At 45.8% G+C, this 16776-nt stretch overlaps 1 protein-coding gene across 1 annotated transcript in view; it reads left to right on the top strand.

Annotated features, from left to right (window-relative positions):
- Nucleotides 1–6191: 6191 nt before the first annotated feature.
- KCNV1 (potassium voltage-gated channel modifier subfamily V member 1) overlaps nt 6192–16776 on the top strand; it is an 81015-nt gene continuing 70430 nt past the window's right edge. The window contains exon 1 of the mRNA XM_069732353.1: nt 6192–7209. Within this exon, the coding sequence (XP_069588454.1) occupies nt 6192–7209 (1018 nt within the window). The remainder of the gene's footprint in view (nt 7210–16776) is intronic.

Genomic DNA, 16776 nt, shown 5'->3' with positions numbered 1-16776 from the left:
ACGACTCTGCATTCTAAACTTCTGTGAAGCAGTTGGGCATTCAAAGTTCTCACCACACATCTAGATAAGTTCCTTGGGGGGTCTAGTTTCCAAAATGGGGTCACTTGTGGAGGGTTTCTACTGGTTAGGTACATCAGGGGCTCTGCAAACGCAACATAACGCCCACAGACCATTCTATCAAAGTCTGCATTCCAAAACGGCGCTCCTTCATTCCGAGCTCTGCCGTGCGCCCAAACAGTGGTTTACCCCCACATATGGGGTACCAGCATACTCAGGACAAATTGGACAACAACTTTTGGGGTCCAATTTCTCTTGTTACCCTTGTGAAAATAAAAACTTGGGGGCTACAAAAATCTTTTTTGTGGAAAAAAAAATATTTTTTATTTTCAAGACTCTGCATTCTAAACTTCTGTGAAGCAGTTGGGCATTCAAAATTCTCACCACACATCTAGATAAGTTCCATGGGGGGGTCTAGTTTCCAAAATGGGGTCACTTGTGGGGGATTTCTACTGTTTAGGCACATCAGGGGCTCTCCAAACGCGACATGGCGTCCGATCTCAATTCCAGACAATTTTACATTGAAAAAGTAAAACGGCACTCCTTCTCTTCCAAGCTCTGCGGTGCGCCCAAACAGTGGTTTACCCCCACATATTGGGTATCAACGTACTCAGGAGAAATTGCACAACAACTTTTGTGGTCTAATTTCTCCTGTTACCCTTGTGAAAATAAAAATTTGGGGGCAGAAAGATCATTTTTGTAGAAAAAATGCGATTTTTTATTTTCACGGCTCTACGTTATAAACTTCTGTGAAGCACATGGGGGTTCAAAGTGCTCACCACACATCTAGATAAGTTCCTTAAGGGGTCTAGTTTCCAAAATGGTGTCACTTGTGGGGGGTTTCCACTGTTTAGGCACATCAGGGGCTCTCCAAACGCAACATGGCGTCCAATCTCAATTCCAGACAATTCTACATTGAAAAAGTAAAACGGCGCTCCTTCCCTTCCAAGCTCTGTGGTGCGTCCAAACAGTGGTTTACCGTCACATATGGGGTATCGACGTATTCAGGAGAAATCGCACAACAACTTTTGTGGTCTAATTTCTCCTGTTACCCTTGTGAAAATAAGAATTTGTGGGCGAAAAGATCATTTTTGTGTAAACAAAAGTGATTTTTTATTTTCACGGCTCTACGTTATAAACTTCCGTGAAGCACTTGGGGGTTCAAAGTGCTCACCACACATCTAGATAAGTTCCTTAAGGGGTCTAGTTTCCAAAATGGTGTCACTTGTGGGGAGTTTCCACTGTTTAGGTACATCAGGGGCTCTCCAAAAGCGACATGGCGTCCAATCTCAATTCCAGCCAATTCTGCATTGAAAAAGTCAAACGGCGCTCCTTCACTTCCAAGTTCTGCGGTGCGCCCAAAAAGTGGTTTACCCCCACATATGGGGTATTGGCGTATTCAGGAGAAATTGCATAACAAAATTTATGGTTACATTTCTGTTTTTACACATGTGAAAATAAAAAAAATGGTTCTGAATTACGATGTTTGCAAAAAAAAAGTTAAATGTTCATTTTTTCCTTCCACATTGTTTCAGTTCCTGTGCAGCACGTAAAGGGTTAATAAACTTCTTGAATGTGGTTTTGAGCACCTTGAGGGGTGTAGTTTTTAGAATGGTGTCACACTTTATTATTTTCTATCATATAGACCCCTCAAAATGACTTCAAATGAGATGTGGTCCCTAAAAAAAAATGGTTTTGTAAAAATGAGAAATTGCTGGTCAACTTTTAACCCTTATAACTCCCTAACAAAAAAAAATTTTGGTTCCAAAATTGTGCTGATGTAAAGTAGACATGTGGGAAATGTTATTTATGAACTAATTTTCATGACATATCTCTGTGATTTAAGGGCATAAAAATACAAAGTTTGAAAATTGCAAAATTTTAAAAATTTTCGCCATATTTCCGTTTTTTTCATAAATAATCGCAAGTAATATTGAAGAAATGTTACCACTAACATGAAGTACAATATGTCACGAAAAAACAATCTCAGAATCAGCGGGATCCGTTGAAGCGTTCCAGAGTTATAACCTCAGAAAGTGACAGTGGTCAGAATTGTAAAAATTGGCTCGGTCATTAAGTACCAAATTGGCTCTGTCACTAAGGGGTTAAGATACATCCAATGGAGCTAATGGAATATAGGTTCAATCTGTACCTTTGTCCTTGCACAATTTAATCTATGCATCTATCTCTCTATTATCTATCTATCTATCTATCTTTCTAGAAAAAACGCCTTTAAATTAACTTATTGCGCTTCTGCATAAATTGGATGCAAGTATCACCTGATCATAAAACACAAAAAAAGAAATCACTATATACCTCCTTTTTAACATGTGATTCTTAAACCATGAGAAAAAAAATATTTTTCTACATGTCTCTTTTGTACCACAGAACAAGGTTAGAAGAAGCTATTGCTATGAAGCAGTTTTGTCTAGTGGCATGCACCACTACCGCCTCACCAACACCGGAGCTACCGCCTCACCAACACCGGAGCTACCGCCTCACCAACACCGGAGCTACCGCCTCACCAACACCGGAGCTCCTGCAACCCTCAACCTACTGTCTCCTTCCCCATAATCCTGTAGAATGTAAGCCCGCAAGGGCAGGGTCCTCGCCCCTCTGTACCAGTCCGTCATTGTTAGTTTGTTTACTGTATGTGATATTTGTAACTTGTATGTAACCCCTTCTCATGTACAGCACCATGGAATCAATGGTGCTATATAAATAAATAATAATAATAATAATAGAGACTGACAGCCGGGACACATGCATCTTATTGGTTTCCACCTGGCTTTGATATGTGCATCCACTTTCCTGCAATGTGAACATCAGCTCTGGAGGTGCTGAAAGCTGCAACCTAAGGTCATGGTGCTGACAGCACAGAGCTCTGACCACCGATGGTGCTGAAAAGGCGCCCACAGTAATGATGCTGAATACAAAGGGCTATGCATGAAAATGGGACTGAAAGCATAAGAACGCCGACCACTCTGAGGATTTTGATGAGACAGTTGACCACTCTGAAAGCATAGACTGCTGTATGATATTTGTGCTAAAAGCAAACAGTGTTGACCATGGATTTAAGGCTGAAAGTACAGAAACCATGCTGACCTTAGAGGGGAGGAAAACACACAGGGCTGTGCACTCTTAACCTTCGTCCGGCTGAGTCAGTACAATTGTAACTATTCCGTTTTAAAATTGCAATATTTTTTTTTTTCGAAAAGCCGTAGCGGGCTGAAAGTTCGTGACATCTCTGAAGTTTTGGTCCAGAATATATTGGCCAAATTTCAATAAAATATATATGAAGGTACAATTGTACCTCTGCAGCCTGTTAACGTTGTCAAATTATGCAGCCTGACGAAGGTTAAAGTACAGAAAGTAGAGAGCACTGACCACTCTGATGGTGCTGAAAAGGCATCCGTGCTAATGGTTCTGCAAACAATGGAAATGGGACTAAAAGAGCAGAAACCCTTTCCACTCGTTCGTGCAAACCGTGGTGAAAACGGATATTGCTGTCTATTGCAAAGAGGCCAAAAGTATAGAAACCCTTCCAATTTTAGGGAATGTAAAGCTATATACCCTTGGAGAGTAATGAAAGTAAAGAGCGCTGTCCATTCTGGTGGTGCTAAAATTACGGAACACTGATGGTCCTAAATAGAGATGAGCTAACGTGTTGGGAAAACGTTCGCCAATCTCAGTCGGCACAAACCTTGCACATTCAGATTTATGTTTTGATTCCAGAGCATTTTCCTCAAAATCGACAAAATTCGGTCAAAGTTCGGTTTCCACTAATGCTTTTGTTAGGACTTTGGCTAGGATAGTGGTGCTGTATGAGGAGTGGCATGGACCTGTTTGATGACGGGAGGGGGTGGGGAGAAGTCAGAGGAGCTGCAAACTCTAATTTGTTTATTAATTTTTTTATTAACTTAATGTGTGGAGTTTCTGGCAGCCAATCAGGGCGCAGAAACCATCCATAACTTTTAGACACCAGGGTTTGTATCATTGGCTGCCAAAGTCACATGTCCCTTTCAAAATAAAAAGCAGACATGTGGCTTCAGCACCATTTTGAAAGTGTAAGCTGTGAGCACATTGTGCTCCCCATGCTGTCATCTGTGGCCCCTTCCCAGGCTATCAATATCAGCCCACAGCTGTCTGCATAGCCTTTGCTGGTTAGTAATTATAGGCGGACCCTACATCATTTTGGGGGGTCTCCATTCTAATAACCAGTAAATGCTAAGTATACATCTATGAGCTGATATTAATAACCTGGGAAGCTGCTGCATGGGTAGTACCCCCTTCCCAGGCAATAAACATCTGCCCCTTTTCCCTGTCACCTTTCTCTCTGCTGGTTAATAAAGTTTTGGGTGATCCCACGTCATTTTTCCAGAAAATATTTATTTAGTAATAAAATACATGTACAGTAAGCTACAAAAGCACTGTACTAATTATATATGTGACTGATATCTTTATATATATCTAATCTATGTGTATATATCTGTTTATTCTGTTAACTAATGCTTTGATTTTATTGTATGCAGCAGATGAAATGTCGGATTTACAAGGACATAGGTGTGCAAAATTTGGACGGCACTCACATGTTCCGTCATTTTTCTGGTGTCTGCCCCTAATTTGAGCTGCTTTGGCAGCTTTAGGGACCCCCTGAAGGTGTTGTCTATGTGTTTCATTTTGCCTTCTATTGAATTCAACAGGGTTCTTATAAGGTTGGTGAATATCGGGAAGTTCACGATCCCAGCCGAACCGAACCTTAAAAGGTTCGCTCATCCCTAGTCATATAAGTACACAAAACCCTGTCCACGCTGATGGTCCTGAAAGTACAGAACACTGTCCACTCTGGTGGTGCTGAAAGTACAGGACACTGTCCACTCTGATAGTCCTGAAAGTACAGGACACTGTCCACTCTGGTGGTGCTGAAAGTACAGGACACTGTCCACTCTGATAGTCCTGAAAGTACAGGACACTGTCCACTCTGGTGGTGCTGAAAGTACAGGACACTGTCCACTCTAATGGTACTGAAAGTACAGGACACTGTCCACTCTGGTGGTGCTGAAAGTACAGATCACACCCACTTTCATGATGTGGAAAATACATAACGCTGTGAGCTCTGGAGGTGCTGATAGTACAGAACCATTACAGAGCTGAAAACACAGGAGGCTGCCACTGTGAAGGTGGTAAAGCACAGAACACTGTCCACCCAGAGAGTGCTGAACGCTGTCCACCCTGAGAGTGCTGAACGCTGTCCACCCTGAGAGTGCTGAACGCTGTCCACCCTGAGAGTGCTGAACGCTGTCCACCCTGAGAGTGCTGAACGCTGTCCACCCTGAGATTGCTGAACGCTGTCCACCCTGAGAGTGCTGAACGCTGTCCACCCTGAGAGTGCTGAACGCTGTCCACCCTGAGAGTGCTGAACGCTGTCCACCCTGAGAGTGCTGAACGCTGTCCACCCTGAGAGTGCTGAACGCTGTCCACCCTGAGAGTGCTGACCGCTGTCCACCCTGAGAGTGCTGAACGCTGTCCACCCTGAGAGTGCTGAACGCTGTCCACTCTGGTGGTGCTGAATACTGTCCACCCTGAGCGTGCTGAACGCTGTCCACTCTGGTGGTGCTGAACGCTGTCCACTCTGGTGGTGCTGAACGCTGTCCACCCTGAGAGTGCTGAACGCTGTCCACTCTGGTGGTGCTGAACGCTGTCCACTCTGGTGGTGCTGAACGCTGTCCACCCTGAGAGTGCTGAACGCTGTCCACTCTGGTGGTGCTGAAGGTGCAGACTATTGTCTATTCTGAAGGTGGTAAAGCACATAAACCCTGACCACCCAGAGAGTGCAGAAAGCTCACAGCCCTGTCCCCTCTCACAATGCTTTACAGCTCACAGAACCCTTTTGCCACATTAATGTGATCCGTCGCGGGATGAGTCTTTTGTTCACTTGAGCCTAGGGAAGTTTTCAGCACCAAAGGGAGGGAGAGACCAAGACAAAAGGAGCAATTACCACGTCTCCATGAGTGGTGATCGCCAGGCAAGCAGCAGACACTCTGCTCAGGTAGTCACGACTTCAGAGAGCGGCAGCAGCAGCTGACAGCAGGGAGATCTTCTGCAGATCACAGCCTGATCCTGCTCTAGGACAGATGCTCCCACGTTTCTTCTTCTCCGAGGTCCCATCTCAATCTGATGATGAAGGGGGTCTCAAGTTGCCCCCGCATTTTGGCAGCAGTAACTTGAAGAAGCAGATGTCGTTTACTGCCTGCGGAGATTCAGATTCTGCTCTTTCCCTGGACTCCAGTGTCTTCTGCAGTGATTATTCTGTAGCCCCCAGAGATCACTTTAACATCAATGTGGGGGGCAGCAGATTCATTCTCTCACAGCAAATCTTATCCAGCCATCCACATACTCGCCTGGGCAAGCTGGCAACGTCAGGAGGGGACGAGGTGTATGACCTGTGTGATGATGCCAACTTGATGGACAATGAGTATTTCTTTGACAGGAGCTCCCAATTGTTTGAGTACATCATGAACTACTACAAGACTGGACACTTGCATGTCATGGACCAGCTGTGTGCAGTGTCTTTCCTCCAAGAGATTGAATATTGGGGCATTGATGAGCTGAGCATTGACCACTGCTGCAGGGACAGATATTTCAGGAAGAAGTTAAAGATTGAGACAATTGACATCAAGAAGGATGAGGAGGAGATTGAGGCTGAAGAAGACGACTTCACAGGGGTGGCATTTGAAGACTTGAGGCAGAAGCTCTGGGATGTCTTGGAGAAGCCTGGATCTTCTGTAGCAGCTAAGACCTTTGGCACTGTTTCTATGACTTTTGTGGTGGTCTCCATAGCTAACATGGTTCTGATCTCTTCGGAGGTCAACTCCATAGACCAACCTCTCCTAAATGTGATGGAGTACATCTGTGTCTCCTGGTTCACAGTGGAGCTAGTTCTCAGGTTCCTATGTGTGAGAGATAAATGCCGTTTCATGAGGAGTGTGGTCAACATCATAGACTTCATTGCCATCCTACCCTTTTACATTACATTGGTGGTGGAATCCTGCTTTGGTGAGAGTACCGACCTTGAGAACGTGGGGAGGATAGTACAAATTCTGAGACTGCTGAGATCGCTGAGGATGCTGAAGCTGGGAAGGCATTCAACGGGTAAAGTCATCGATGAAGTATTCATGGGCACGGGATTGGGCTGTTAATTATGTATGTGGCGGTGCCAGGTCAGGTGCACTTACTTACCTCCAAATATGTGAGCACACTACTGGTAATATTATTGGGGAGCCACTAAGATACATAACTGGGTATATAATGAGTTATCTACAGACTGGAAATATAAGGGACAGAGGAAGATAGAGATAACAATCAATAATCCGCGTGTCCCTATAGGTGAATATACAGCTGGGGTCACTGGGTCCTGGTGCTGGGCCTCCCAGTGACCGGCTGTTATGTGACCTCACAGCTTGTTGTACTTGTCACCAATAGCAGGATGTTTTCTGGTCATTTTCTCCATTCATAATTAAACAAGTTTTCCAATACAAGGAATTTTAATATATGGATCATTTTTGCAGCTGTTAACCCCTTAGCTCCCCTCCCCCCACGTCACTCATCCCTTTGGCTCTGTTCAGTCTCCTGTCGCCGGTGGCGTCCTCCTCTGCTAGCTCTAGTGGCAGTGACTGCGCACATACAGTTCCATCATCCTTTACTCTAGAGACTGCCGGGTATCACCTGCCCTGGATGAGAATGCCTGGTGGGCTGCAGCTCAGAGCTGAATGTACTGTGTGTACTATGGATGTAGCAGAGCTGTGTGTGTACTATGGATGTAGCAGAGCTGTGTGTGTACTATGGATGTAGCAGAGCTGTGTGTGTAGTATGGATGTAGCAGAGCTGTGTGTGTACTATGGATGTAGCAGAGCTGTGTGTGTACTATGGATGTAGCAGAGCTGTGTGTGTAGTATGGATGTAGCAGAGCTCTGTGTGTAGTATGGATGTAGCAGAGCTGTGTGTGTAGTATGGATGTAGCAGGGCTGTGTGTGTGTGTACTATGGATGTAGCAGAGCTGTGTGTGTAGTATGGATGTAGCAGGGCTGTGTGTGTAGTATGGATGTAGCAGGGCTGTGTGTGTGTACTATGGATGTAGCAGAGCTGTGTGTGTAGTATGGATGTAGCAGAGCTGTGTGTGTACTATGGATGTAGCAGAGCTGTGTGTGTAGTATGGATGTAGCAGGGCTGTGTGTGTAGTATGGATGTAGCACAGCTGTGTGTGTACTATGGATGTAGCAGGGCTGTGTGTGTACTATGGATGTAGCAGAGCTGTGTGTGTACTATGGATGTAGCAGGGCTGTGTGTGTAGTATGGATGTAGCACAGCTGTGTGTGTACTATGGATGTAGCAGGGCTGTGTGTGTACTATGGATGTAGCAGGGCTGTGTGTGTGCACTATGGATGTAGCAGAGCTGTGTGTGTACTATGGATGTAGCAGAGCTGTGTGTGTACTATGGATGTAGCAGAGCTGTGTGTGTAGTATGGATGTAGCAGAGCTGTGTGTGTAGTATGGATGTAGCAGGGCTGTGTATGTACTATGGATGTAGCAGGGCTGTGTGTGTACTATGGATGTAGCAGAGCTGTGTGTGTACTATGGATGTAGCAGAGCTGTGTGTGTAGTATGGATGTAGCAGAGCTGTGTGTGTACTATGGATGTAGCAGGGCTGTGTGTGTACTATGGATGTAGCAGAGCTGTGTGGGTAATATGGCTGTAGCAGAGCTGTGTGTGTACTATGGATTTAGCAAGGCTGTGTGTGTACTATGGATGTAGCAGAGCTGTGTGTGTACTATGGCTGTAGCAGAGCTGTGTGTGTACTATGGATGTAGCAGGGCTGTGTGTGTACTATGGATGTAGCAGAGCTGTGTATGTACTATAGCTGTAGCAGAGCTGTGTATGTACTATGGCTGTAGCAGATCTGTGTGTGTGGATTTTATGGCTGTAGCAGAGCTGTGAGTGTACTATGGATGTAGCAGAGCTGTGTGTGTTTTTTATGGCTGTAGCAGATCTGTGTGTGTGGTTTTTATGGCTGTAGCAGAGCTGTGTGTGTACTATGGATGTAGCAGAGCTGTGTGTGTGTTTTTTATGGATGTAGCAGAGCTGTGTGTGTACTATGGATGTAGCAGGGCTGTGTGTGTACTATGGATGTAGCAGAGCTGTGTGTGTACTATGGATGTAGCAGAGCTGTGTGTGTACTATGGATGTAGCAGGGCTGTGTGTGTGTGTACTATGGATGTAGAAGAGCTGGGTGTGTACTATGGATGTAGCAGAGCTGTGTGTGTACTATGGATGTAGCAGAACTGTGTGTATAATATGGCGGTAGTAGAGCTGTGTGTGTACTATGGATGTAGCAGGGCTGTGTGTGTACTATGGATGTAGCAGAGCTGTGGGTGTACTATGGATGTAGCAGAGCTGTGTGGGTAATATGGCTGTAGCAGAGCTGTGTGTGTACTATGGATTTAGCAAGGCTGTGTGTGTACTATGGCTGTAGCAGAGCTGTGTGTGTACTATGGCTGTAGCAGAGCTGTGTGTGTACAATGGATGTAGCAGGGCTGTGTGTTTACTATGGATGTAGCAGAGCTGTGTATGTACTATAGCTGTAGCAGAGCTGTGTATGTACTATGGCTGTAGCAGAGCTGTGTGTGTACTATGGATGTAGTAGAGCTGTGTGTGTACTATGGATGTAGCAGAGCTGTGTGTGTAGTATGGATGTAGCAGAGCTGTGTGTACTTTGGATGTAGCAGAGCTGTGTGTGTACTATGGCTGTAGCACAGCTGTGTGTACTTTGGATGTAGCAGAGCTGTGTGTGTACTATGGCTGTAGCAGAGCTGTGTGTGTAGTATGGATGTAGCAGAGCTGTGTGTGTACTATGGATGTAGCAGAGCTGTGTGTGTACTATGGATGTAGCAGGGCTGTGTGTGTACTGTGGATGTAGCAGAGCTGTGTGTGTACTATGGATGTAGCAAGGCTGTGTGTGTACTATGGATGTAGCAGAGCTGTGTGTGTACTATGGATGTAGCAGGGCTGTGTGTGTACTATGGCTGTAGCAGAGCTGTGTGTGTACTATGGCTGTAGCAGAGCTGTGTGTGTAGTATGGATGTAGCAGGGCTGTGTGTGTAGTATGGATGTAGCAGAGCTGTGTGTGTAGTATGGATGTAGCAGAGCTGTGTGTGTAGTATGGATGTAGCAGAGCTGTGTGTGTAGTATGGATGTAGCAGGGCTGTGTGTGTACTATGGATGTAGCAGAGCTGTGTGTGTACTATGGATGTAGCAGAGCTGTGTGTGTGTACTATGGATGTAGCAGAGCTGTGTGTGTAGTATGGATGTAGCAGAGCTGTGTGTGTACTATGGATGTAGCAGGGCTGTGTGTGTACTATGGATGTAGCAGGGCTGTGCGTGTAGTATGGATGTAGCACAGCTGTGTGTGTACTATGGATGTAGCAGGGCTGTGTGTGTAGTATGGATGTAGCACAGCTGTGTGTGTACTATGGATGTAGCAGGGCTGTGTGTGTACTATGGATGTAGCAGAGCTGTGTGTGTGTACTATGGATGTAGCAGAGCTGTGTGTGTACTATGGATGTAGCAGAGCTGTGTGTGTAGTATGGATGTAGCACAGCTGTGTGTGTACTATGGATGTAGCAGGGCTGTGTGTGTACTATGGATGTAGCAGAGCTGTGTGTGTGTACTATGGATGTAGCAGGGCTGTGTGTGTACTATGGATGTAGCAGAGCTGTGTGTGTGTACTATGGATGTAGCAGAGCTGTGTGTGTACTATGGATGTAGCAGAGCTGTGTGTGTACTATGGATGTAGCAGGGCTGTGTGTGTACTATGGATGTAGCAGGGCTGTGTGTGTACTATGGATGTAGCAGAGCTGTGTGTGTGTACTATGGATGTAGCAGAGCTGTGTGTGTACTATGGATGTAGCAGAGCTGTGTGTGTAGTATGGATGTAGCAGAGCTGTGTGTGTAGTGTGGATGTAGCAGAGCTGTGTGTGTAGTATGGATGTAGCAGAGCTGTGTGTGTACTATGGATGTAGCAGGGCTGTGTGTGTACTATGGATGTAGCAGAGCTGTGTGTGTACTATGGATGTAGCAGGGCTGTGTGTGTACTATGGATGTAGCAGGGCTGTGTGTGTACTATGGATGTAGCAGAGCTGTGTGGGTAATATGGCTGTAGCAGAGCTGTGTGTGTACTATGGATTTAGCAAGGCTGTGTGTGTACTATGGATGTAGCAGAGCTGTGTGTGTACTATGGCTGTAGCAGAGCTGTGTGTGTACTATGGATGTAGCAGGGCTGTGTGTGTACTATGGATGTAGCAGAGCTGTGTATGTACTATAGCTGTAGCAGAGCTGTGTATGTACTATGGCTGTAGCAGAGCTGTGTGTGTGGATTTTATGGCTGTAGCAGAGCTGTGTGTGTACTATGGATGTAGCAGAGCTGTGTGTGTGTTTTTTATGGATGTAGCAGAGCTGTGTGTGTACTATGGATGTAGCAGGGCTGTGTGTGTACTATGGATGTAGCAGAGCTGTGTGTGTACTATGGATGTAGCAGAGCTGTGTGTGTACTATGGATGTAGCAGGGCTGTGTGTGTGTACTATGGATGTAGAAGAGCTGGGTGTGTACTATGGATGTAGCAGAGCTGTGTGTGTACTATGGATGTAGCAGAACTGTGTGTATAATATGGCGGTAGTAGAGCTGTGTGTGTACTATGGATGTAGCAGGGCTGTGTGTGTACTATGGATGTAGCAGGGCTGTGTGTGTACTATGGATGTAGCAGAGCTGTGGGTGTACTATGGATGTAGCAGAGCTGTGTGGGTAATATGGCTGTAGCAGAGCTGTGTGTGTACTATGGATTTAGCAAGGCTGTGTGTGTACTATGGCTGTAGCAGAGCTGTGTGTGTACTATGGATGTAGCAGAGCTGTGTGTGTACAATGGATGTAGCAGGGCTGTGTGTGTACTATGGATGTAGCAGAGCTGTGTATGTACTATAGCTGTAGCAGGACTGTGTATGTACTATGGCTGTAGCAGAGCTGTGTGTGTACTATGGCTGTAGCAGAGCTGTGTGTGTACTATGGATGTAATAGAGCTGTGTGTGTACTATGGATGTAGCAGAGCTGTGTATGTGCTATAGCTGTAGCAGAGCTGTGTATGTACTATGGATGTAGCAGAGCTGTGTGTGTAGTATGGATGTAGCAGAGCTGTGTGTACTTTGGATGTAGCAGAGCTGTGTGTGTACTATGGCTGTAGCACAGCTGTGTGTACTTTGGATGTAGCAGAGCTGTGTGTGTACTATGGCTGTAGCAGAGCTGTGTGTGTAGTATGGATGTAGCAGAGCTGTGTGTGTACTATGGATGTAGCAGAGCTGTGTGTGTACTATGGATGTAGCAGGGCTGTGTGTGTACTGTGGATGTAGCAGAGCTGTGTGTGTACTATGGATGTAGCAAGGCTGTGTGTGTACTATGGATGTAGCAGAGCTGTGTGTGTACTATGGATGTAGCAAGGCTGTGTGTTTACTATGGATGTAGAAGAGCTGTGTGTGTACTATGGATGTAGCAGAGTGGTGTGTGTACTATGGATGTAGCAGACCTGGGTGTGTATTTTGGATGTAGCAAGGCTGTGTGTTTACTATGGATGTAGCAGAGCTGTGTGTATAATATGGCTGTAGCAGAGAGGTGTGTGTACTATGGATGTAGCAGACCTGGGTGTGTACTTTGGATGTAGCAGAGCTGTGTGTACTATGGATGTAGCAGAGCTGTGTGTGTGTACTGTGGATGTACCAGAGCTGTGTGCGTACTATGGATGTAGCAGAGCTGTGTGTGTACTATGGATGTAGCAGAGCTGTGTGTATAATATGGCTGTAGCAGAGTGGTGTGTGTACTATGGATGTAGCAGACCTGGGTGTGTACTTTGGATGTAGCAGAGCTGTGTGTACTATGGATGTAGCAGAGCTGTGTGTGTGTACTGTGGATGTACCAGAGCTGTGTGTGTACTATGGATGTAGCAGAGCTGTGTGTGTAGTATGGATGTAGCAGAGCTGTGTGTGTACTATGGATGTAGCAGGGCTGTGTGTGTACTGTGGATGTAGCAGAGCTGTGTGTGTACTATGGCTGTAGCAGAGCTGTGTATGTACTATGGATGTAGCAGAGCTGTGTGTGTACTATGGATGTAGCAAGGCTGTGTACTATGGATGTAGCAGAGCTGTGTGTGTACTATGGATGTAGCAGAGCTGTGTATGTACTATGGATGTAGCAGAGCTGTGTGTGTACTATGGATGTAGCAAGGCTGTGTGTGTAATATGGATGTAGCAGAGCTGTGTGTGTACTATGGATGTAGCAAGGCTGTGTGTGTACTATGGATGTAGCAGAGCTGTGTGTGTACTATGGCTGTAGCAGAGCTGTGTGTGTACTATGGATGTAGCAGAGCTGTGTGTATAATATGGTTGTAGCAGAGCTGTGTGTGTACTATGGATGTAGCAGAGCTGTGTGTGTACTATGGCTGTAGCAGGGCTGTGTGTGTACTGTGGATGTAGCAAAGCTGTGTGTGTACTATGGATGTAGCAGAGCTGTGTGTGTACTATGGCTGTAGCAGGGCTGTGTGTGTACTGTGGATGTAGCAAAGCTGTGTGTGTACTATGGATGTAGCAGAGCTGTGTGTGTACTATGGCTGTAGCAGAGCTGTGTGTGTACTATGGATGTAGCAGAGCTGTGTGTGTAGTATGGTAGCAGAGCTGTGTGTGTAGTATGGATGTAGCAGAGCTGTGTGTGTACTATGGCTGTAGCAGGGCTGTGTGTGTACTGTGGATGTAGCAAAGCTGTGTGTATACTGTGGATGTAGCAGAGCTATGTGTGTACTATGGATGTAGCAAGGCTGTGTGTGTACTATGGATGTAGCAGAGCTGTGTGTGTACTATGGCTGTAGCAAAGCTGTGTGTATAATATGGCTGTAGCAGAGCGGTGTTTGTACTATGGATGTAGCAGAGCTGGGTGTGTACTTTGGATGTAGCAGAGCTGTGTGTACTATGGTTGTAGCAGAGCTGTGTGTATAATATGGCTGTAGCAGAGCTGTGTGGGTACTATGGATGTAGCAGGGCTGTGTGTGTACTATGGATGTAGCAGAGCTGTGTGTGTACTATGGATTTAGCAGGGCTATGTGTGTACTATGGATGTAGCAGATCTGTGTGTGTACTATGGCTATAGCAGAGCTGTGTGTGTACTATGGATGTAGCAGGGCTGTGTGTGTACTATGGATGTAGCAGGGCTGTGTGTGTACTATGGATGTAGGAGAGCTGGGTGTGTACTATGGATGTAGCAGAGCTGTGTGTACTATGGATGTAGCAGAGCTGTGTGTGTACTATGGATGTAGCAGAACCGTGTGTATAATATGGCGGTAGCAGAGCTGTGTGTGTACTATGGATGTAGCAGAACTGTGTATATAATATGGCGGTAGCAGAGCTGTGTGTGTACTATGGATGTAGCAGGGCTGTGTGTGTACTATGGATGTAGCAGAGCTGTGTGTGTGTACTATGGATGTAGCAGAGCTGTGTGTGTACTATGGATGTAGCAGGGCTGTGTGTGTACTATGGATGTAGCAGAGCTGTGTGTGTACTATGGATTTAGCAGGGCTATGTGTGTACTATGGATGTAGCAGATCTGTGTGTGTACTATGGCTGTAGCAGAGCTCTGTGTGTGTACTATGGATGTAGCAGTGCTGTGTGTGTATTATGGCTGTAGCACAGCTGTGTGTACTTTGGATGTAGCAGAGCTGTGTGTGTACTATGGATGTAGCAGAGCTGTGTGTATAATATGGCTGTAGCAGAGCTGTGTGTGTACTATGGATGTAGCAGGGCTGTGTGTGTACTATGGATGTAGCAGAGCTGTGTGTGTACTATGGATGTAGCAGGGCTGTGTGTGTACTATGGATGTAGCAGGGCTGTCTGTGTACTATGGATGTAGGAGAGCTGGGTGTGTACTATGGATGTAGCAGAGCTGTGTGTACTATGGATGTAGCAGAGCTGTGTGTATAATATGGCGGTAGTAGAGCTGTGTGTGTACCATGGATGTAGCAGAGCTGTGTGTGTACTATGGATGTAGCAGGGCTGTGTGTGTACTATGGATGTAGCAGGGCTGTGTGTGTACTATGGATGTAGCAGAGCTGTGTGGGTAATATGGCTGTAGCAGAGCTGTGTGTGTACTATGGATTTTACAAGGCTGTGTGTGTACTATGGATGTAGCAGAGCTGTGTGTGTACTATGGCTGTAGCAGAGCTGTGTGTGTACTATGGATGTAGCAGGGCTGTGTGTGTACTATGGATGTAGCAGAGCTGTGTATGCACTATAGCTGTAGCAGAGCTGTGTATGTACTATGGCTGTAGCAGATCTGTGTGTGTGGTTTTTATGGCTGTAGCAGATCTGTGTGTGTGGATTTTATGGCTGTAGCAGAGCTGTGTGTGTACTATGGATGTAGCAGAGCTGTGTGTGTTTTTTATGGCTGTAGCAGATCTGTGTGTGTGGTTTTTATGGCTGTAGCAGAGCTGTGTGTGTACTATGGATGTAGCAGAGCTGTGTGTGTACTATGGATGTAGCAGGGCTGTGTGTGTACTATGGATGTAGCAGGGCTGTCTGTGTACTATGGATGTAGGAGAGCTGGGTGTGTACTATGGATGTAGCAGAGCTGTGTGTACTATGGATGTAGCAGAGCTGTGTGTGTACTATGGATGTAGCAGAACCGTGTGTATAATATGGCGGTAGCAGAGCTGTGTGTGTACTATGGATGTAGCAGAACTGTGTATATAATATGGCGGTAGCAGAGCTGTGTGTGTACTATGGATGTAGCAGGGCTGTGTGTGTACTATGGATGTAGCAGACCTGTGTGTGTACTATGGATGTAGCAGAGCTGTGTGGGTAATATGGCTGTAGCAGAGCTGTGTGTGTACTATGGATTTTGCAAGGCTGTGTGTGTACTATGGATGTAGCAGAGCTGTGTGTGTACTATGGCTGTAGCAGAGCTGTGTGTGTACTATGGATGTAGCAGGGCTGTGTGTGTACTATGGATGTAGCAGAGCTGTGTATGCACTATAGCTGTAGCAGAGCTGTGTATGTACTATGGCTGTAGCAGATCTGTGTGTGTGGTTTTATGGCTGTAGCAGATCTGTGTGTGTGGATTTTATGGCTGTAGCAGAGCTGTGTGTGTACTATGGATGTAGCAGAGCTGTGTGTGTTTTTTATGGCTGTAGCAGATCTGTGTGTGTGGTTTTTATGGCTGTAGCAGAGCTGTGTGTGTACTATGGATGTAGCAGAGCTGTGTGTGTGTTTTTTATGGATGTAGCAGAGCTGTGTGTGTACTATGGATGTAGCAGGGCTGTGTGTGTACTATGGATGTAGCAGAGCTGTGTGTGTACTATGGATGTAGCAGAGTTGTGTGTGTACTATGGATGTAGCAGGGCTGTGTGTGTGTACTATGGATGTAGAAGAGCTGGGTGAGTACTATGGATGTAGCAGAGCTGTGTGTGTACTATGGATGTAGCAGAACTGTGTGTATAATATGGCGGTAGCAGAGCTGTGTGTGTACTATGGATGTAGCAGAACTGTGTGTGTACTATGTATGTAGCAGGGCTGTGTGTGTACTATGGATGTAGCAGAGCTGTGTGTGTACTATGGATGTAGCAGGGCTGTGTGTGTACT

Source organism: Ranitomeya imitator, chromosome 6, assembly GCF_032444005.1.
Source record: "Ranitomeya imitator isolate aRanImi1 chromosome 6, aRanImi1.pri, whole genome shotgun sequence".
Taxonomy (NCBI): domain Eukaryota; kingdom Metazoa; phylum Chordata; class Amphibia; order Anura; family Dendrobatidae; genus Ranitomeya; species Ranitomeya imitator.
This window is presented reverse-complemented; position numbering and strand designations above follow the sequence as displayed.